This window comes from Barbatula barbatula, assembly GCF_947034865.1.
Source record: "Barbatula barbatula genome assembly, chromosome: 2".
Taxonomy (NCBI): domain Eukaryota; kingdom Metazoa; phylum Chordata; class Actinopteri; order Cypriniformes; family Nemacheilidae; genus Barbatula; species Barbatula barbatula.
The window spans coordinates 10,990,831-11,013,445 of NC_136767.1; the positions used below are offsets into that span (position 1 = coordinate 10,990,831).

Consider the following 22,615-nt stretch of genomic DNA (forward strand, 5'->3'; position numbering starts at 1 on the left):
TGGATGTACACCATGTGTCTGTCTGAGAAGTCTGCCTTGTGTTTGGCAGCCCCAGTGAGCTGTGAGAAATCTTGGCCCTTCAGCATTCAGCACTTCCCCAGCACTTACCTACATATACAGAACTGCTGCTTACAGATATACGATTGTATTGTACAGTGCATACAATCTATTCAAAATGTTGTTCTTTCATATATATTGTTCTTAAAAGGTAAATAAAGACTGATAATAATTTTGTTAAAACCGTAGCGCCTCAGTGTTTTGCTCATTTTGACTGGGAACGGTTTAACATATAAGTCCATAGTTTAGATACAATCAGTCATAAGGGGACTGAAAATAGGCCCTGCACTCCTGGTAGCCTCTGTCTAAATGATGTATGGTGGTTCAGTTCCCTTTGCTTTCTCTGGTGCATTGAGAGCCAGCAAAGTTCTTTATGCAAGAACATTGTAGCGTCTTTTGCAAGCTGGCATGAAAACTACTAAAAGGCCAAACTTTAAAATGGAATGTCAATTCTTGTGAACTGATATGGTGAACTGGGCAAACAAAAATGGAAAACAAAATGCCGGTACTTTCAGCCAAATCGATATTTATTTATTTTAGTATTTTTGATTGTTGTAGTGTGATACAACTGGCAATACAGGGATTGAAGAACTGAAGATTGAACTCAGTGACATTATGAAGGAAAAAAAACACATCAATGAGCAGCATAGTAACAAATCATCTGTGTCCTTCTAAAACCTCAATTGTCCATATCCGCTGCCTTTCAGAAAATGGAAAAAAACACTGTGCTTTTTAAATGATTAAAAACGTAATTAACCTTGGAAATGAAAATAATGTTATTATTTTCTCACCCTCTTGTCATTTCAAACCTGTATGACTATCTTTCTTTTCCCAGAACAAAAAAGAAGATATTTTGAAGAATGTTGATAACAGCCCCCCTTGGAACGGGCTGTGCTGTTCTGTTACCAACATTTTTCAACATATCTTCTTTTGTGTTCTGGGGAAGAAAGTCATAAGGTTTGAAATGACAAGATCGGTTAGACATATTACAACCAAGTGTCAAACATAAAGGGTGACTAATAATAATGATTTATGGCCGAAAGAAAATCATTGATATATGATTAATGATCAACATTTATATGATCTATAAGTAGCTAGGGATAGCTTCAACAGCAATGTAATAACCATAAAGAAAATGCAGAAAACTGTGACTGTTTCCTTCTTTGTTGTCAGGCAGTGTGAATGAGCCAGGTTCAATCTCCTAATGGTTTGGAGAAGAGTCAGAAGACATAATCACATTAGAAAAATGACTGTAAGAAACATTCCAGGGCACCTTGCGATAAGAGATCACTTTAGGACAAGTGGTACTGGAACATAACATGTCGGGATAATGTTTTTCTTTTTTTCATGGTTTTTTCACTTCTACTATGGTTTTCAAAATCTTTATTATTTCATTTGCAACACAAAAAACATAGTCTTGCCTGCATAAGCATCGTACCAGGGTGCACACTAAAGAGAAAATGTAGGAGATTATATGAGGCTTGTCGCTTTCAATCACGACATGGCCGGCTGCGTCACTCTGCAGGTAATTCTATACAGCCTTTTCTAAATGGACAGACCGGCGTACAAGCAGAACCTTCTTACAAGCACGAACACTTTAATGCGGAGGCAGAATTCCTATAGGTGCACTGGATGTGTTACCAATTAAGAGAAACCACTTCTACCCAGTTTTATCTCACTTTGATTACAATATTAATGGATTCATATATAATAGTTGAATGAGTTTAATGATAGACTGCATTAAATAGCTGATTGGCTTTCCAGAAAACACTGATCACATCTGGCATTATTCATCCCATTCTTTTCTTAAGTAAATGGGTGTAAATGAGAATGTTAGGCAGAATTTTACAGTGGTCATTCATTCTTCTTCAGGAGAGCTGGTTTCTACATTTAAAATGCTGAATGAAAAAAAAAACACTTTGAGTGACGTTGGTCACTGGTTGAGCCGCCTAAAACGAATCCCACCACTGTATATGCTGTAGCATCTTTATTCTTTATTCTGAGGTGTATGCTGTTCCTCCAGTACCGAACAGAACAACTTTTTGAAGATATACAAGGTGACATGTAAGTACACTGTAAACCCGGATAAGTAGAATTTACTTAAAAAAATCCAGGTAACTCGTTGCCTTAAAATTTTTAAGTAATGAAGCATTAGTTGAATAAGTGAACTGGACTACGTTCAATGTACTTGAGCCCATAATGGAATGGAATAGAATATTTAAGTTGAATGTACTAATAACCGAGTTACAGTGACTGAAGATACTTAGTTTAAACAATCATTCCCCACCCATTTATTTAACTCGGCTTGTTAAGTAAGCATTACTCCATTACCAATTCAACTAAATTGTATATTCTAACTGCCCCAACTTATTTCTAACTCAAAATATGTCTTTCAATCAATAAAACCATGTAAAATACATAGATACAACTGACACATTAAACTGATCCAATTTTTTTATTGAACATGTCTTTTTTATTAGCAACAAAAGAAACAAAGCCATGACCTAATTCTATTTCCTCACTGATGGCATGAAAAGAAAAAAATATCTTCCTCTTTACCTCCAATCATATTGAATTACACCTCTCTAAATTAGGTTGACAAACTGGCAGGATAAAACTCAGCCCTGCTGAAGACTGGCATCTTAAAAGTTATACTTCAAAACTCAACATTTACTCTTCAAATTTGGTTGACAGACTGGCAAGAAAAAACTCAGCCCTGCTGAACACTGGCATCTTACATTTAACATATACAAATAACAAATCTGTACATGGAAAAACAAAAAAGTGTGTGAGAATAACATTAACTAAATAAGCTAACATTAGCTAAATAACAAAAACTTAAAGAGGCATGACAGTAGTTAACTAACAACGAATAAATAAATAAAAAAATCAAGAAATTAAAGCTAACTATGTTAGCTAGTGTGCAACAACTTACAAGGATGTTTGCAGTTCTCTGGCTAGCTGCTGCACCGTCTCAACTTTAGCTGTCTGGAAGCAACAGAGTAAAATGGTTCAGAGCGGACATATTAGCTCGGTATCAATTTAAAAGCATGTAGAGATTGCCTGGCCAGCAGTCTATTGTGTGAACGAGTACGTTACCCGGACACCGGGCGGACTCGAAGTGTACCCAAATAAGACGGTCGCCGGACACGTCGGAGCAAAGCTAAATTTATTTCAGTCAGTCGTAGTCACACAATAGAATCCGCTAACAAGGCAGCGGGTATTAGCGCCAACTTACCGGGACGTTAGATGTTCCGTGCGGAGCTAACGATCGCTGCTTCAGGTGTCTGGCTCAGCTCAACTTGCACTAGCTGTCTGGAAGCGAAATACAATTTCCGTTACGGGCGCTAGCTAACGTTACCAGTGAAGATATTCGTTAGCTAGGAGAGTGTGGGGCAGAGTTAGCTGGATAGCTACCCTGCTAATAACTAGCGAAGTTCATTTTTCAGTTTTTTTTAAATAACTGCAGTACTATTGAAATGAAACTTTGATATACATATATATATATCTGATAGATACTTTGAGTTATATCAAAGTATAATTTCTATAGTGTTGTCCCCATGAAAATATATAATAAAATATTTGTACAAATGTGAGGGGTGAACTCACTTTCGTGATATACTGCTAGCTAAGTTACATCAGCAAGCAGTCGGGACTGCAACAGGTTCCCACTTACCGTTTTGTGGCTGAACTCGGTTTATTCACCGAAGGCTTCTAGCTTCGGTGAATGAACAACGTGCTTGCTGTAACGGCAATTTAGATACAGGTGTATTCCGTCTCAAATTTTGGCGGTTGTGACGTCAATGCGTTGCTATTTGTAAAAGGCAAAACTTGATGATATTGAGTTGTTTGAGCTCAAACACATAATTACAATAAGATAGGCCATTAAAAAGTACAGTTTACTCAGAATTCTTAATTAATGTAAAGAAACAGTAGTACAAACTCAAAAACTTAACTTAACTTAACTTAAAAACACACTTACAATAAGAAAGGACATGAAAAAGTTAAGCTTAATCAGAATTAACTAGTAATGTCAACAAATTAGACACATTTAAGTAATATGAACTCAAGCTGTTTGAGTTGAATCAAAATCTGGGTTTACAGTGTATAATGTTGTATAGCTATTTGTATAAATGAACAAGTTAATTTGTGAGTAGATTATTATAAATTCAGTAGCCTGCATTTGTTCTCTATTTAGGATACTTGAATATTTAGCCCGTATGCCTGGAAACAAAGGATATTACGGTATATGCTATGCTTAAAAGGACTCAAAAGAGTCATTTATTAGATCTCTCTCTCTCTTTGTAGTGCACTTGCTGCCCGAGGCGGGCGATCCGCGCACTCTGTGGTCTATTCAAATGGTCCAGTCGCTTTCGTTCATGTCAAAACTGACTTCTTGCGGTGCACTGACACTTATTCCTTCCGCGCAGCACATGAGCGAAAGATTTAATACGAAATATCGTTTAGTTGCAGTCCAGTGTAAACCTTTAGAATTCTGTAGAAAAATAACTTTATTGTCTTTTGAAGTGAGCTGTCCAGCAGCAGCAGTACCCGAGTCACACTCCGTCCACTGACAAAACTACACAGAACCTTGACGTCGTCCAGATTTTAACATTGTTTGCTAGTATTTCTGTGCTCGAAACAGTGATATATAGCTTCTGTTATAAACCGAAACTCTTACTCACCCTTTAGGGAGCTGAACCGATGAGATTTCGATGTGGGTTACGCATTTTTCTTGCAACGCTAGCCAGTTGTACGGAGTAAAGATTTGTATCCTATAGAGGTATCCAGCAACTGAAGCAATCGCTATTCTACCTCTGCAGTTGTGTCTCTGCAGTACTTTAAAAGAGAGAGAGAGAGAGAGAGAGAGAGAGAGAGAGAGAGAGAGAGAGAGAGAGAGAGAGAGAGAGAGAGAGAGAGAGAGAGAGAGAGAGAGAGAGAGAGAGAGAGAGAGAGAGAGAGAGAGAGAGAGAGAGAGAGAGAGAGAGAGAGAGAGAGAGAGAGAGAGAGAGAGAGAGAGAGAGAGAGAGAGAGAGAGAGAGAGAGAGTCGAAGGCTGTGTGTTGTACAATAATGCTATGCGGGCGAACCCAGCGGACACACCGAGGTATGACGTAAAAGAATCCCCTACATGAGCTAGTACTGAATTGATGATGCAAGACTACCACTCAGTACAGTTTCTATAGGCTGTTAGTAAAAGTTGAAAGTGACATTTTAGCCAATAAAACATAGTTTAGTCTTACCTTACTCTTTCAAAATGTGAGCTCTCTCTCAGCTAGCCACGTTTTCTCATTCAGTGAAAAATCATTAGTAGTCAAAGGTTGAAATAAAAGAGTACCATTTTTTTTATTTGTTTATTTATAAATGTATTTATTCATTAGCAATAATTTGCGTTTATTTTTCATGACAGATTTGAACAACTCTTAAGTTTTCTCTCAAACTCTTATTTTTTTAAGATGGCCTACACGGATATTTTCAATAATTGTTTATGGTTTAATGGAATGCTTTCTTCATAGTTTATTACTGATGCATACACTTAAACATTAACATAATGTTAACGTAACGTTAACCAATGTACTCAAAAGCCAACCTTAGTTTTTTAGGCAATGTGTAAAGTTAAAGTACTAGTAATGTTTAGCGTTAAAACTGTTAAATGCCGCTAATTCGACATACAAATGACGCCAAAAAGTGTCTGTACTATACAAGATAAAACTATCACATCCGTTTAAAGTAAATAAAGTGTGAGCTGCTGGACAAGAAAGAGGCGCAGCTGTGCATGCTGGGAAGTGAAGACTACATCTCTCAATCTGATTTCGAGAGATCAGTCTGTCATAAACAGCTTTACTTGACTGCACGTTTGTGTAGCCTATATATTCATATTTATTCTTTATACATATAGTGTCTGTTTTTATAGATACGTATGAGGTAGCCTGTAAAATAAATAATATTTAGAAATTATTGCTAAAATGAATATGTATATGTTTAGGTTGCCACCCCTCATTGTGCTCTTGCCCCCCCTTGCCAACCCGTGTATCAAATCCTGGGCAAGCCCTGCCACTGTAGCCTATTTTTTTATTTAAAAAAAGGAATATTTAGCAATGTATTAAATACAGGTCTAAAGTATCTATACCTGTATATTTGTTATTTGCATGTACGCGTATGCAGCAAATTAGTGTGTGTTATCCTAACAAGGATGTATGAATCATTGTCTTCTAAATGAGCTGATTACTTTTTGTCTGTGACCTTACGCTCCTGTGACTTTTATTTATGACAGAGCCAAGTGGAGGCGGGGATCTGTGGAATGGCCATTTATAGCGTGAATGAAAGCAAGAAGCACTTAACTTAATGAACCACTCCAGAATATGGAGTTCCTGCATCAATATGTCCTCATGACTATAGTCAGATGAGTACCAGCACTTTTTAAAGTCAAAATCAAAGGTCAATAAGACAGAAGCTAAAGCTAAACATTTTTATTTGAGTCCAATAACAGATTTGATGTAATAGAGACAGACATTTTCCTGCCACAACTAAATCATCGAAGCATCCAAAGTGGTCCATTTAATTCAAGCATGATTATTATTAAAGAATATATTTTTTCAATATTAAGGTCAAAAACTATTTCGGTTGTATTCCTGTACACCAGGCAATAGCAAATCTGTCAAATAATCCTTGTCCATATACATAGATCTTTCAATTATAGATCATTAAGATTTTGTAGTTCATTTTACAAATATACCAAATGTGAATAAAATAGAAATTATTGAAACAGAATATATAGGTGCAGTTAGAATTTTTCTTTTGCTCATCCCTGAATTCATCCCTGAGGTTGCACAAACAGAAATGATAGACTTTGTGACATAAATCCCACCACAGTAATTGCCTGACACCACCTGTCTTAGTTTTGAGCTTTGGTAAAATCCTTAAAGCATTTACATTTTTTAATGCTTATAAGCAGCTTCGTGGCAGCTGTTGCTGCCCGTGAAGGCTTTCCTGCATATAAATGGGGATGTAACTTTCTTATTTTGGCTGAACATCTCATGACAAGTTCCAATGTCAAAAATGGTTAAAGAGTTTGATAAAATCTTATAACTATTATTACTACTACTGCTACGACTACTCTCACTGACCTTTAAAATAATTAAAGTCTCAGTAAAATAAAAAATGACAATGAAATATTGCAGCGTTTATTGTAAAGAGTTTATCAATGTGGGTCATTCTCTTTTTAATATTTGCGTGCCCTTATAATCTTTAGTTAAAATCTAAAAAAATGCACTTTCTTCCTGTAAGGACACAACAACCAAAGCATGTACAAAGCGGCTGCTGGATAAGCTCCATGAGAAAGTTAGTTGGGCACAAATGGAGGTCAAACCCAGCAAATCACGGCTTACCAACGACAGGTATAAAGGGTGAGCTCACACCAATGGTCATGGAAAAGCTCATCATCATGGTTAGAGAGTCAGACTCGTGACCAGAAGGTTGTCAGTTCGATTCTCAGGGCCATCAGGAACCCTTGAGCAAGGAACCATGCTGCAGTGATAGTTGCCCCCTTCTTCGGGTGTGTGTGTGTTCATGACTTCCAATGGCTTAAATGCAGAGGTCGCCAGGTTACTTTCAGAGGACAGGTCCAGTGGAGGATAATCAAGAACTGGCCACCAGTGGTGCGGAGAGAAGAAGACAATGGCTGTAGTTGAGGCGGATGGACACAGCATGGGTTGCCAGATGACCTTGAAACAATGTGACATACACCCAGGTCTGATGTGATGAAAGTGGGACACACAACACATGACATGTCTCTTTGATAATAGTAAGTATGCTATGTATTTCTATAATAATTTATACCCCAAACACAGAGGATGCCTACCCGACGAACCCAGTGAAACCTGAGACCTCCTTTCATCTATTCATATTCTTGACTGCTTCTCCATGTCACGTATAAGTCGTGGGAAATGTCATATTGGCATCCATCTTAAATGACGTATGTTAGACGGCCTGGGCGGAGCATCCATAAACTCCTACCCTTCAACTGTCAGTCTGCTGCCAGTTCCATTTCAAAATGCAACGGCTGTTTTTATGCATCCAATCAATGCGTCAAAATACGGAAGTAAAACGAGCTTAACTTCCATTTCACAGGACTTTAAGCCACAAGTGTTCCAATATGGTGTCATGTCAACGATATATCAAACAAAGATACCTATAGCCCAAGAAAGATTGATATTGATTCAATTCTTGTGTAATATCAGCTGCAATATATGCAAAAGAATCAGTTCAATTCAACTCACTGTTAAACAACAGATTCCTGTTAACAACACAAATGCTGTAGGCCTATAGGGTTTTTCAATTCTTAAATGCAAATTTTTGGTTTATAAAATATCTGGGTTTATTAACTGTTCAGAGATTTTTATTCAAAGAGCATGATGATTTTTTTCTCTATTCTCCAAAGAGCATGATGATTTGATGCAATGATAAACAATCAAACACATTAAAATGGTCATAGTTTCGCATCAGCCAGGCCATCACAAACAGTAGGCGCAACACACGCTTCCGCGTCTTCGTTACTACGGTAACATTCCATCCAATCACAACAGCCGAAACGGACGACCCAAATTCTCACCCAATCACATCAGCTTTTACTGCAGCGGCTAGCAGTTTGAAAGAGCGCTTTCAACAGTAAAGTGGGTATGTTGATGGTTTTCGTTGTCACGACATTCTGATGTCTGTTTACAGAGAAACGACTTTCCGCATAAAGGTGAACACTTACAGCTTTATTTCATTAATACACGATAATATGACGTGTGTCCGATGTAACGTTAGCCAAAATAGCATGCTAACGGTAATGCAGCTCTAACAGGAATGTAACGTTAACTTTTCCATTGTGACCTTATCAACTGGGTGTTGTTTAAAGGGTCCAAGGAAAGTCTTAATGTCTGCGTGACATTAAAATACGATCTTTGTTTGCATTATGATAAACGTTTTATAAAGTATAAAAGTTGCCAAGTAAAGTGTTTTCTTACCTAGCCGAGAAATCACAGCGGTTGCTTGTTTTACGTAGAACTCCTAACGTTACATAGTTTCCCTGTTCTTTGAATGTCTTATGAATAATGTGTCATATTTCGTAAAATTGAACAACATTTATTAACTGATCATGTTGTCTTCGTTTCTATAGAGTTAGTAAAGTGCTCCTATCATCTCCTCTATTGGTCTTAAATGATAGATGTATCTTTAAATCCTCTTTTTTTTGTATTTATGGGGGATGTTTCATTGACCAGGCTTTTTGACTAGTCCCAGACTTAGTTTAATATTAGAGCTGTCTAAACTGAAAGCAACATTCCCTAAAATACATCAGTATTTGTATCGGCAATGTTTCTTTTTGTGAGGCATGTTTGTAAAATTGTCCTAATTTAACAGGCCTAGTCCTGGTTTAAGATAATCCCTGCCCGGAAAACCGCCCCGAAATGTCATCTGATGAAGGGATGCGGAACAGTCCAGTGTTACCAAGAGATTCAGACAGAGGCAGCTCAGTTTCTTCAGAACTTCAGGTGATCATTCATCTCCACTATATATAACAGCAAATGTACTCTGATATCTAGGCTCAATAACTGTGATTTTCAATGATCTTTTAGAATTGAAAGGAATTTGGTAATCTTTCTCTCTTGTATTTTTAGGAAGAATATGAAGAACTTCTTCGGTATGCTGTGGTGACCCCCAAATATGAAACGGGTCTCCCATCACACCAGTTAAACACAACTAGGCTCTCCAAGAATTCACAGCGTTTGACTAAAATGGATACGCCAGTTCAAGCTCGTGCAGGTAAAATGATTCCTTACCAATTTAGTATTCGAGACTGACGGATAACTAAGCATCACCATCTCTGTATTATCTTTCATTTATTTCAGAAAATGAAGGACTTTCAAACACCGTGGTGCCATCGGCTAGGGTAGCCCCTCCCTTAGAAGAATTTAGACCACCAAGTCAGACATCTGAGGGTAAAGCCATTATAGCATTTACTATGGAAAACCTCAGTGATTTTTATATTTTAAGTTTAGAGAATATGGACTCAGTAAACTACAATATGTTGTGTTATACATAAATAACAGTGGTAAAATCAGTATAAGGCACAACCTCTTGTAGGTAATTGCTTTTCTAAAAGGCACCTATATGCTGTAACACCCTAATATTACATTTCAACATATGTATTCATAATAATAGAAATCTAATAAGTCAATTTATGGTTCCAATTTAACTTTCGAAACTAGCAGCCCTAATATCTAACATTAAATCAAATTGGAGTCTAAACTACCATTTTCATAATACTGTTTTTAAGCTATAGGTGAGAGTATGGCAGCCAGATCTATTGTGTCTGAGGGAAGATCAGAGTGGACACAAACCGGTTCAGACAGATCTAGAGAGGCCAGTCCCGATGTTCTAATCCCCAGCATGACTGAGCTGTTCATCTCAGAAGAGAATCTCAACAGGATGGACAACATTTTGGACAGCTGGAGCGCAAACCTTAAGGTTGCCATCGCTGTAGGATTTCATTGTCATGTGTCAGCATGCAGCAGATGACTAAAACTGTTTCGTGGTATGCGTTTAGAATAATGTGATGATGGAGCTAAGGAAGTGGAAACTGGCCTTTGTGGAGCAGCACAGACTGGAGCTTAAGAGGGAGAGGGAGAAACACGCAGCCCACGTGGTAGCTGTAAACGCTGAGATGCATAGTCTAAAAGACCTGGTCAACACCTATCAGATCTCTAACCAGAGGAAAGATGAGGTGTGACTCCTATTGTAATATTGTTTCTTTTAAATGTACGTGTTTTGAAATAATATACCTAGTTAATAAACATTATCTAAGCACAGAGACTAATACACGCATATTTAGATCATAAATCATCTTTTGTAGGGAATTTTATCAGGATGTTGGCATTAACCCGTTTTTATCTTAAGTCTGTTTTTTTTGTCATCTCGCTGTTTGTAGGTGATTGTGAATCTGAGCAGGGCAGTTGACAGGCAGAGGGAGAAGCTGGAGCTGATGAGGAGTTTCACCCAGTGGAGACTGCGGCACTGTGCCGCTAGAGAGGAGGTGAGACAGGGGCAGCACAGACTGACGGCAAACGCACACAGGCCAGATATTTTTCACACACTGTTGTTTACTCGTGTCAATCTGAGGGAGAGATTTATTCATAGTTTGGACAGACTTGGGTTTTGCATTCTGTCTCTTCTTTCTGAGAAGTTCATTAGAGCATCTGTCACTGTAGCAATAGAGATGAATGAAATGAGCTTTTAAATGTATAACTGTGCTGAGCAAGTAATGTTTTTTATGACATCAATTCATGTGTAAAGGCTAAAATACACTAAAAACCTTTGCTCAGGTTTTGCCCAGATTTTCAGTCAGGACTTGTTGCAGGAAGTCTGTGCGAGTCCGTTTCTATCTGAAACTTTCAAGTCTGTAAAAGTTTAAAAAAGTAAAAATTTGCCTGTTCCGATTTTAAAAGTCTTGTAGTGTTATCCAGTCATTCCATGTTCCATCATGTCACAAACAGTTAGTGATGTAAATACATAAGATTTCTCAGGGGGCCTGTAGAATTTATTGTTTTAATCCACGGATGCAGAAAATGGCACTGTATCATGAAATGTGCCTAGCGTTTGGTGGCCATGTCATGGATAAAAGATGGAAATCCTTTACATTTTGAGGTGGGACCCCCTAAAATTCTTGCTTTGGACTGCAACCCCTGCTAACAATTACTTGAATGCACGTGCGTCTGTTACATCTTGTTTAGGAAGTATTCAGTTACACTACTGTTCAGAAGTTTAGGGTGACTTGGTTCGCATGATCTTTAAAAGCTAAGACATGTGTCTGAATGTTTGACAATACATCTTACTTTACAAAACAAAACATTAAAAAGCAATAACAGATGGGAACTTCTTCAACATGCCAAGAGTGCATTTTTGAAGGTGGTAATCTACAGTATACATAGTTTTGATTTATTCTACATTTTTGTAGGATACCTATTTTAGTAAACCATTTCTGATCACCCTAAACGTATTTGTATGCAGTCACACCATTTAGAATGCATGCAAACTGTTTCAATTGGTCTTAATGGCAATGTGTTCCAGGCTCACGGGGGCAGGTTGGCCGAACAGCACTATCATTTGCAGCTCAAGAGGAAGGTGTGGGCAGGCTGGCACTCACTCATCCAGAACAGGTGGCGTGAGCATGTGGAAAAAGCGTGTTGTGCCAGAGCAGAGGACGTCTGCATGCAGCTCTCTGCAGAGTATGAAGCTAAGATGGCACAGGTGAAATGGGTACAATCAAGCCTTTAAGTTTTGGCACCGTAGACATGTCCTTCGGGTTGTGGGCATAGCGATGCAAGTTACGTAACTGGATGTTAAGATATTTAAAAGTTGATGTGTGTGTTTGTCAGAGTGTAGAGGAGCTCCAAAAAGCTGAAGCCCAGATCCAAAGGCTGCACATGGAGCGAGAGCACTACGAGGACTCTATGAAGAAAGCTTTCATGCGAGGGGTCTGTGCGCTCAACATCGAAGCCCTTAGCATGTTTAACACCGGAGAAGTGGGCAGATTTGACCGTGGTGAGAAAATACTCACTATATGCAATTATGAAAATGGTTTAAGAAATTATCTAATATCTGGCAACTAATATTGAATGGTTACTAGTTGAGGTTATATAAATGCTTTGTCTCGCTCATAAAATGATTAGTGTTCATGTTAACAAGCACAACGTCATCTACCTACGAGAATTTGAGATTTAAAGTATGAATTGTGAAATGTAAATCCATTACATTTTTGATATCCTCCAAATAGTTTGGGTTGTATTCTGACATGAGAAGGAGTAGATGCAATCTCATCACTCCAGATTGCACCATTAATCTGGTCTGTATGTTCTTGTAGATGCTCCATCTCCAGCGGATGAGCCAGGCACCAGCTCAATAGCCAATCAACCACCACAGATTGTTTCGTCTGCACGGCACAGTCCAATTGTCACAGAGACTCTCATACAGCTGCCCCCCTCCCACAGCAGTACAGAGTATGCAGAAGAGGTAAGATGAAGGAAACAACCTGGCTGGATACCATCTTAATTGATTCCTTGTACCCAAGCAGTCACGTTTTTCTTTGTCTGTAATAGTTTGCATGTTGTTGCATCATATGTATGATGAGATGCAATTCATTTGAAGATCAGGCTTGATGGAGCACCTGTGGATGAATGCATTCTTACAATTTGTTTAACCAAACAATAGTTCTAAAAATTGTTGACTCATTTTATTGTGAAAAGAATTATTGTTTAAAAACAGTTTGCTGACATTATTTCAGGAACGATTTCTTAGTCAGACTGGTACAGGCACAGCATCAAGAAAAGAAACCTTTCTCTCAACCACAGTGCCGAACTCTTCCGTACCACCAGGGGACAGTACAAGCTCTTTCAGACAGGTACCGAATTAGGTTCAAACTAAATTTTGAGCTTGAAGTGAATGACATTGTTGATCGAAATGTAATACTAGCGCATCATTCCACAGCTTTGTTTGTTAGTTGAGAAATAAGTGTTCCTACAACTATGACATTGCTGTTTTTCTTTAGACGAGCGCACGCGTAGTCACCGCCGGCAAGCAAAAAGCCTCTAAGATGGTCACTGCTCGTTTGAGAGGAAGAGCAGAGGGGAATCGGACAAGCCGTCCCGCTTCAGCTATGCATGTCATGGGTGTGGCCCCTCCTATGAGTTCAGTTATCGTGGAAAGACACCACCCTGTCACTCAGGTATTAAGAAACATTACAAACATCATCTTTTTTAAATATAAAAGTTTGATTTCAGCTCATATGTTTGTCTTTTCCCTGTATTTAGCTCACTGTTGGCCAAGCAATAGCAGCGAAGTTCCCCCGGTCTGCTGTGCAGACTGTCTCCAGCAGCGAGAGATCTTCCAGTCAGCCCAGAGGCCCCTCCTCCTCTGCCTTTCACATCCACTCCATCAAAGTAGTGGACTAACACACATACGCACGCTCGTTCATTTGCCTGTCAGGCTCTAGTCGGGAAAACCACTTCACACGGCTGTACACCTAGTAGCCTCATATGAATTTGATCACAGTTGGGGGTCAACTGTGTTGACATGCTATTAATTAAGTTTATGTTTTGTGCTAAACTAATGAAGGTAGGTTTTTATACTATATTTGTTTTTATACTGGTTGAAAAATGTATACTTTGAAATGATGAAGCGTTATTTATTAAGGAATGATTTTATTTATTATTGCAGTTTGCCAAGTGTAACCATTTACTTGATAATGTTTAAATGCAGGTTGAACATTCCCTTTGAAATTACAAAGCCATAATCTGTAACAATTATGTTATTCGTTGTTTCAGATCACTCAACTGCTGTACTTGTTCTGTAGTGTAGTCCACGTTCATTCATAAAAGTACATAGCTGGATCTCCCGAGTAAAATAAAGCATCGTCATTGGTTCATAGTTTTTTATTTCTGTGTAGTGCCTCATGAAACTCTGCACGCCCGTGTGTCTGTGTTTCTTCCTTCCATTCTTATTTTTTCTAGGAATTAAAGAAAAATGTATACAATAAAAACTGAGTGAGGCATGAGAGGTACTGGACAATTATAATAGTCACATATATTTTAAAAACATATTGCATAGCCATTCTGAATAATAAAGAAGCATAATGTTTTGATTATTAGCAACAATGCGTACTGTACGTGTGGGTTGGCCCTGTTTTTTTGGAAGGACCCTCAACAGTACAGGATTTAAAAGTGACATTTTCATCTCAGATCTCGGGTTGTTGTAGGAGCTTTTGTTATAAATCAGTGTGTTTGGTTAAGGTCCCTTCTAAGTTCCAGCCATAAAGCACTAAAACTATAAAGTAGAGCTCCCCAAACATTAGAGGGGTCTTAGAAATTCTACTTCTATTGTATAACTATTCATCTATTCAAGATATCAAGCGTGTAACTGTGCCAACATAATCAATTCATGAGACTTTTGCAGTGAAATTCTCAAGTATATTTTTGGAGAATCATTTAAAATTATTATTTAGCCAAAGTCTCCCTACCACACTGTTATAGCAACTTCAGACATAAGTCAAAAAATAAAACATAACTATCTGGCTAATCTATATGTTGTTAAAACCTCCTACCAGCAATCTTTGTATTCCCGACAGAAAGCAGTCCCTCATACAGGCTTTTGAACGGACTGCTACCTCCTATAAAGACTCCATGAAGCCAGATCAGAAGCATTCTGTTTCCATGTTCTTGGAAACTGTTAGGACCTGGGACATACAATATAAGACCTGTTAATCATGAGATCGGAATTGGCCCAAAACTATTTTTACATTATGCAATTAAATAAGTGACATTTTTGTGTCAAACAAATGAATGAAAGGTTATTCAAATGTATCCATCTGTTATTAAAGTAAATGTCTGCTAAACCGCTTTTGTTGGGTCAGCTCTAAAGCAAAGATTATTTTATTTAGTATTGTATAAAGTTCTGATCTCAAAAACATCACCCGTCCACTGCTCCTCTATAGCGGCCACTTGGTTCTCTGTGAACTCCCAGACCTCTGCCAACTTCTTCCAGTCATTTCGCTTGAGATGTTTATATGCAAGGTCCCATAAAATATCACGAACCTGCTTTGTGTCAGGGGAGTGATCTAATTTAAACGTCAGCGGTGATTCACTGTGAAGGCTCACGAGAGCATCTGTATTAGTCTGAAAGGGTAATGAAATAATGTCAAGCTCTGAGAAGGTCCAGAGGCCGGGTGCTGAAATTAGCATGTACGTACAGCCCAGACAATATTATTGGTTTGTGTTTGCTGCGTTTCTCCTTTGTTATTATTAACAATGAGATCAATCATTTTTGACATATCCAATCCTTCTGCGAATAAATTCAATGTGGTGACATTTAAGAATGAAATTATACATGCTTTGATACTGTTGAGCTGGGTTTAAATGTGACTGAGGTTAAAGAGGGATATGACAAACTTTCGGAGGAAAACAAATCTCTTGACAGTTTGCTTAAGTCCATGTTGTGAATTTGAGTACCCACCATTTGCAATTGCCGTTTCCATTTAAAATATCTCTCAGCTTTGATGATCATATCAACAATGATCACCATGTTTCCCCTCGCAGCCACTCCAAGAGCAGTTTTACCTTGCTATGACAGACAATAATAATTATAACACTTTTTGCATAATCTTTTAAAAACATACACAATGTGAAACAAATATTACACATAGTTTGTCACCCTGTCCTGAATTTCTAGATCCACTCCGGCTTTTAGCATCATCTCAACCACATCCACCTTGCCCATCTCGGTAGCAATATGCAATGCAGTCTGGCCCATCTGAAAGGGGAAATGATTAAATCCTAAAACACGGGAAGACTATAACAAAATTAATTTCAGAAATTATGAAAAAGGAACGCACGTGATCTGTTATATTTGGATCACAACCGGCTTCTAACAAGGTGTGGATGACTGGAATATGACAGTTCTTTACTGCAAGATGGAATGGAGTCTCCATATGCTATAATTATAAAAAACAATCTTGATTGTTAAATCTAGTATTACTATTTATTATTTATCCATTATAAGGTCAAATATGTAAACCATAGTAAATAAATTGATACTGAGCACCTGGTTCTGAGAATTTAGTTGAGCTCCACTTTCAATGAAGAGTTTTAGTATTGAAAAGTGCCCTCTCTCACAAACGGTATGCAAAGGGCTGCTCTTGTTCTGAAATTTGACATATACATAGCTAAAGACATTTGGTAAAAATAGATTTCAAGGAGGACATCACTCCTAAGTACATACTAAAGTAAGGATGTTTGGGTCACAGTCGGCTTCGAGCAGGGTTTGTACACAGTCCTCGTGTGCCTCATCCGCGGCCAGATACAGTGCGGTCTGTCCAGCCTACACACGCATGAAAATAAATTCTGTTTAATAAATGTGGGAATATGTTTGCTTTTCTTATGCATACTTCTGGTAGAGCTGTCATTCAGCATGTGTTGAAATTGGTTTGTATGTTACAAGACCTTTTACCTGGTTGACCTCATTACGAATGTCAAATTTGTCTAGTAGAAGCTGCAGTGCCTCGAGTTGACCGTTCTTGGCAGCCAGGTGTAGAGGCGTGTCCCCGACCTGTCAACAAGAGCTAAAGATGGGTTTTACTGCTCTTAAAACATATTTTAATTATCCAGAGGAACATTAGGATATTAGAGAGTAAAAGTCCTGTGCAGAAAAAAAGTACAGAAAAAAGTAGGATATAAGTATACAAATATGCAACTTTAGGGACTTCGCTGCACCTACATTCCCCCAATTCTGCATACTGTGCATGTCTTTTACTGATATTTATTTCTCCAACTTTATCTATTCAACACATTCTTTGCAATACTGTAATACAACAGTCTACAATACAATGTGTATCTTATGTGTCTACAGTCGTTATACTGTATATCTACATTATGTAAATATGTGTACTATGCGAGTACAATGTGTATATGTGTAAAGAAAGAGAATTGCAGCCATTGCAGTTGTAATGACAAAAAAGCATTCCGTTCTAGCATAAATAAATTATAATGTATACTTTAGGTATACTTTTTTCGCAGAAATTACACTAGTAAAATTATTCTTCTGTTAACTTTTAAAAAAAAATTATCAAGATAAACTTGTAAATATAATAACTTGTAAATATAATTACATTTTAATTGTGTTTTCTCCTATGACATATTCTATACATATTCTGTCATGTTTTACATACTGTTTTATTAACTTTAGTAACAAGTCAGCTTTGAGATGGAAGAGAGCAGAGTAAAAAAGATCATTTTTCAAGTAAATGAATACCTTAATGTGATGGTTCATCCTAAAATGTTGATTCTGTCTTCATTTACTCACACTCTTGTCATGTCAAACCTCTATGAGTTTCTTTCTTCCGCAGAACACAAAAGAAGATACAGTATTTTGAAGAATGTTGTGCTGTTTGGTTACCAGCTTTCTTTAAAATATCTTCTTTTTGTGTTTTGTGGAAGGCAGAAAGTATAACAGGTTTGAAATGAGAAGAGGGTGAGTAAATGATGACGGGTTTTACATTTTTGGGTGAACTATCACTTTGATAGGAAACGCACAAATAACATATAAATAGTAAACTAAAAGCATAATGTTAAGTTGACTTTCAATAAACTTACGAGTATGCATACAGTGTTTACAAGATTAAACTAGTAGTTCACTTAGAGCAGGGGTTCTCAACCTTTTGCAATAACAACAACAGGGCAGGTCAGACCAGACGGGGTGTTCTGTGTTCAAATGTCTCTGTAGCTCTGATGGTTTTAGCGCATCGTTCGACAAAATGTGTCCACATATAACACACTGTGTCTTCGGCTTAGTCTCAGTACCTGCCCTTTGAAAACCTAATTTAATGTATTCTGCCGACGGCTGTGATGGGTGAAGTTTTTACCACAGCGGTGTTAATGGACACATCAACAGTGGTGGTGTGGTGGTTTGGGAAAACGAACAGATATCTATCCGCAACCACGACAAAACCAGTGCACGCTCCGACACCAAGCCAGCGGGTCAGAGACGGTTTTGATTTTATGTAACTGTTCATTTCACGAGAAGATCCATTGCAGAACCCGCAGAGTAACCTGGGCTTTGACAAGCAGGCCCGCGCTCGAACGCACCATCGGAAACGAATGCCAATCATTTCTGAGTTAATGTAAAATATTTTAAATGAAACAATCTACAATTGAAAGGCTACAAATAGCAACCCTGATCGCACCTATAGGCTAACATTGACGCGCACTAGCGCCGGCGGCAGCTCACCACCGTCATTGCACTTTTCCACCGTGGTGGTACGGTTGTCACGGCCACCATCACAGCCTTAAATCTCACCGCACACTTCGACACTTTTGTTTGCACAGGACTGTCTCCGACATCTAATTTTATTTTCAGAAAACGAGACATTTTAAAGTAACACCATTTACTGTAACGTAATTTATATTTGAATGTCGTAACGTGTTAGTTCACTCTGACGTTGTGACACGTCACATTGTTGCGACATTGACTTTTAGATAATGCATCTTGACTCGACTTTGGTGTTTCTTTAACATGTCAGTTCATAAGACTTATTAAATCATTACAAAACCAATTTAATTATGTGTCAATTTAAAAATAAAAACAAATTAACTTGGTGGTAACTGCCTATAGGCCACCATATAGCACTCCGAGGCCCACCAAAGGGCCGTTGCCCACCGGTTGAGAATCACTGACTTAGAATATACTTCAGTGTAATTTTATAAACTCAAAATGTATTACAAGGATTGAACTAGGAAATTATCTGAATACCTAAAGTATAAGTTCACTTGTAGTATAGTTGCAGTACAAATGAAAAACGTAGTTGTAAACTACAGTGAAAGTAAAAAGGTGGACAATTTAGTCCCAGGAATGATTGAAGTATAATAACAAATACATTGATATTAGTATACTGAACTTACTACATGAAGTATAAAGTACAACTGAACCTTACTTATACATCTTAACTTAACTTATTTTTTGTTAGGGTATTCAAAAGCACTCATTTAACCTGTTAAAGTTGCTCTGTTTTTATTTATTCACATTTAGGTATTAAATAACTTGTTATTCTTGGCTGGATATTATAAATAAGTGAACCTTATTTTCCTCCATGGTGGCCATGTTGTAAGGCTCCTCCATCAGCATCAGTAGCATCTTCACACATCCCTGTGCTGCAGCCAGGACAAAAGGCCTATTACCATACTGACAGAAAAACAACATGTTAGGAAGCTTGACGTAAGAATATTTCAATCTTATACTGTTTTTGTTTTGTTTTTACATTTTCAATATTCTCTGGACCTCAATGATATTGGGATTCCAGTTGTCTTTTTCCATTTCATGAGAATAAAGCATTTCCTTACTATGTCCACTTTGTCAAGTTCTCCCATTTGCAGGTCATTGAAAATGTATTCCACAATATCAGTGTGATTGTTCATAGCGGCGCAGTGCATCATGTTCATTCCTTCCTGAACACAAAATGATTTTCATGAATGAAATGTTCAGCATTACAAAAACTTCACAATGACAATTAACTTGAACACTAACTGTATTTTCAGTGCTTTGGTCAGCTCCACCTTGCACAAGTAACTTTAAGATCTCCAAACTGCCAAACCATGCTGCTAAATGAACCGCAGTTAGTCCATGCTGTAGAAAGACGGTTTCACTATTGATTTCAGCGAAACCCTGTGAAACATTAATGTTTGCGCTAACATACCTTATCTTGTAAATCCAGCCTGGCTCTCCTTCGAAGGAGCTGGTCGACTGCTTCAAGGTTTCTGAAAGCGGCGGCATAATGAAGAGCAGTTCGCCCGTGCTGACATGGGATACAATAATATAAACATGTGCTCTTAGATTACAGAACAAATTCAGGTATTTGTATCTACCATGTGTAACTTCTGCAGTGAGTAAAAGTGATAGTTCACCCTAACATGACAAATATATCATTATTTATTTACCCTATTGTTATGTCAAACCTGCATGAGTTTCTTTCTTCCGCAGAACACAAAAAGAAGATATTTTGAAACATGATGGCCGAACAGCGAGTGCAGCCATTCACTTGCATTGTTTGGTTATCAAGGTTCTTCCAAATATTTTCTTTTGTGTTCTGCTGAAGAAAGAAAGCCATACAGTTTTAAAATGACAAGAGGGTGTGTAAATGATGGCAGGATTTACATTTTTGGGTGAACTATCCCTTTAAGAGCACTTTATTTACATACCGCGTTCTTGACATTGACATTAATGCCTCTCCCGAGAAGCTTCATCCCTTCCACGTCGTTTCTCTTTGCTGCTTCAATAAATTCTTTCTCTGCCTCCAGCACTGTGGTTAGATGAATGATGAATTCAATAGAAATCAGTACACCATGGTCAAGTGACATCAGATGGTCGTGGTACAACGGTATATATTAAATGATTACTATTTATATTGTGGTTATTTTGCAATTTTTAACTGCAGGTCCATTATGGGAAAACGAGTTGAGTGAGGGAGGGACGAGTGTTAACTTTTAAACTCCCATACATAGCAGAATATTACTTTATACACATGTATGTACATATGGATTCTTGGTATCTAATAAAATACCCGATAAAATGCCTTTGGTGTACCTAAGTATGTGTAAACATCACTGAGTACACAGTTTGTTTTAGGCGTTAACATTGTGAAGCACTGAAGACGCTGTCTTGTGTGACTAATGAATGCGTTGCCGGACTAGTTAACAGTGTAAATACATTCAGTGACTATAATCTGTATGAACATTACAGTCGCATATACATGTCACTCATTCTGTGTAATATGAAATACTCAGCTGGAATTAATAATCTGGACATCGGCATTAATATTTTCACATCAATAACCGATATATCGGCAAATAATCGGTATTGCCGATAATAGTATTTTTTCATACCATCAGCAATTGATTAACAGATATTGATTTTGATTAAATATCTTGTCAAAAGAGGACACAAAAATGCAATGAATTTGTGTTGTGGGGCAAATTCCAGACTAATTTAGATGTTAGAGATGTTTTGATCAAAACAACTTGCACTGACACCTCCTAGAACATATCAGCGCGATTGTTTTGTCTCAACATGCAGAAGTATGTTTGTTTGTAAAGTATGTTTTTCTTAACAAGACCCAGTCCTGGTTTAAGCTGATCCTTTTCCAGACCATGGCCTTTGTGTATAGAAAATGATAAGAAACATCACCAGTTTGATTTAATCTTCAGATTTTAGTTAATATAACCACCATGCTAACGGTATTGGCAATCGGCTAAAGGTATTCGGGTCAAATTTAGTATCTCTACATTTTTAATCATTTACCCACCCTAATTCCACTCCAAACATGTGTGACTTTCTTTTGTAGAACATAAAAAGATATTTTGAAGAATGTAGGTAACCAAACAACGAGACCCTATTGACTTTCATTGTATGGACCCAAAACCACGGGTTTCTTAAAATATCATATGTAGTGTGAACAGAAGAAACAGTCATACAGAACTAACTCTTTTAACTCAACTTGTGTTGTCCCTTTCATTTATCAAATACAAAATGTTAAAATATAATGTGTTAAAAGTATAACACAAACAGTGTATTAATAACGAACACATCCTTTTTGAACAAATATGGAAAACTGTATTATGAAAATTTCAACATACATCAACTGTTCTAAATTATTTCATTTTTAAATCTACTTACACATCTCAGTATTATCATAGCCACCATCTTCACCTAAGTCCTTCGGCAGTATGAATTCAGTGAAATTATTAACGTATTGATTTGATTTTATCCATGTTTTAGGATTTTTCCAAACAGGGTTCTTCAGTACGTAGTCCCTCAGTGCCAGAGCTCTTTTATCCATGTTATTTTTCCACAAGCTCTTTCACTTTGACTTGGAGACTTGTGTTTTGTAAAATAAGTCTGGTGGATTGCTTTGTTTGCACTGAGAGCTCACGCCCAAAGAACATTTGCTCTTACCTAAGTAAATAGCTTCAAGCACTGAT

The 22,615-nt window shown here is 37.6% G+C and overlaps 2 protein-coding genes across 14 annotated transcripts; one reads left to right on the forward strand and one right to left on the reverse strand.

Moving 5' to 3' along the window:
- The first annotated feature begins 8,567 nt into the window (after window positions 1-8,567).
- Window positions 8,568-14,529, forward strand: poc5 (POC5 centriolar protein homolog (Chlamydomonas)). 12 transcript variants are annotated; one of them, XM_079479833.1, is made up of 13 exons: window positions 8,568-8,732; window positions 9,462-9,592; window positions 9,719-9,863; window positions 9,950-10,039; window positions 10,384-10,568; window positions 10,648-10,824; window positions 11,029-11,133; window positions 12,168-12,347; window positions 12,476-12,641; window positions 12,961-13,109; window positions 13,381-13,497; window positions 13,645-13,821; window positions 13,907-14,521. In XM_079479833.1, exons 2-13 carry the CDS (start codon window positions 9,509-9,511, stop codon window positions 14,045-14,047), a joined length of 1,716 nt encoding a protein of 571 aa, XP_079335959.1. In that variant the 5' UTR covers window positions 8,568-8,732; window positions 9,462-9,508; the 3' UTR covers window positions 14,048-14,521. The 12 variants fall into 12 exon arrangements, with proteins under 12 accessions (XP_079335959.1, XP_079335953.1, XP_079335954.1 ...); XM_079479827.1 differs by having other exon boundaries at window positions 8,638-8,802; window positions 10,378-10,568; window positions 13,907-14,529; XM_079479828.1 differs by having other exon boundaries at window positions 8,653-8,732; window positions 10,378-10,568.
- On the reverse strand, window positions 14,283-22,534 carry ankdd1b (ankyrin repeat and death domain containing 1B). 2 transcript variants are annotated; one of them, XM_079479931.1, is made up of 15 exons: window positions 22,311-22,534; window positions 20,837-20,937; window positions 20,335-20,433; window positions 20,166-20,264; window positions 19,982-20,086; window positions 19,719-19,823; window positions 17,097-17,195; window positions 16,869-16,967; window positions 16,692-16,790; window positions 16,483-16,581; window positions 16,302-16,400; window positions 16,104-16,211; window positions 15,565-15,766; window positions 15,196-15,327; window positions 14,286-14,601 (listed from the first exon to the last, which is right to left on the reverse strand). In XM_079479931.1, exons 1-15 carry the CDS (start codon window positions 22,471-22,473, stop codon window positions 14,546-14,548), a joined length of 1,665 nt encoding a protein of 554 aa, XP_079336057.1. In that variant the 5' UTR covers window positions 22,474-22,534; the 3' UTR covers window positions 14,286-14,545. The 2 variants fall into 2 exon arrangements, with proteins under 2 accessions (XP_079336058.1, XP_079336057.1); XM_079479932.1 differs by lacking the exon at window positions 20,166-20,264 and having other exon boundaries at window positions 14,283-14,601; window positions 22,311-22,504.
- Between the last annotated feature and the right edge of the window lie 81 nt (window positions 22,535-22,615).

Coding starts and splice junctions, on each gene's coding strand:
- poc5 (XM_079479822.1), top strand. CDS start 9,509: ATGTCATCTGATGAAGGGATGCGGAACAGTCCAGTGTTACCAAGAGAT. Junction 12,642..12,960: donor AGTGGGCAGATTTGACCGTG/GTGAGAAAATAC, acceptor ATGTTCTTGTAG/ATGCTCCATCTCCAGCGGAT. Junction 13,822..13,906: donor GACACCACCCTGTCACTCAG/GTATTAAGAAAC, acceptor CCCTGTATTTAG/CTCACTGTTGGCCAAGCAAT.
- ankdd1b (XM_079479931.1), bottom strand. CDS start 22,473: ATGGATAAAAGAGCTCTGGCACTGAGGGACTACGTACTGAAGAACCCT. Junction 16,212..16,301: donor ATCTAGAAATTCAGGACAGG/GTGACAAACTAT, acceptor TGTCTGTCATAG/CAAGGTAAAACTGCTCTTGG. Junction 14,602..15,195: donor CGGGAATACAAAGATTGCTG/GTAGGAGGTTTT, acceptor TTTAATTCCTAG/AAAAAATAAGAATGGAAGGA.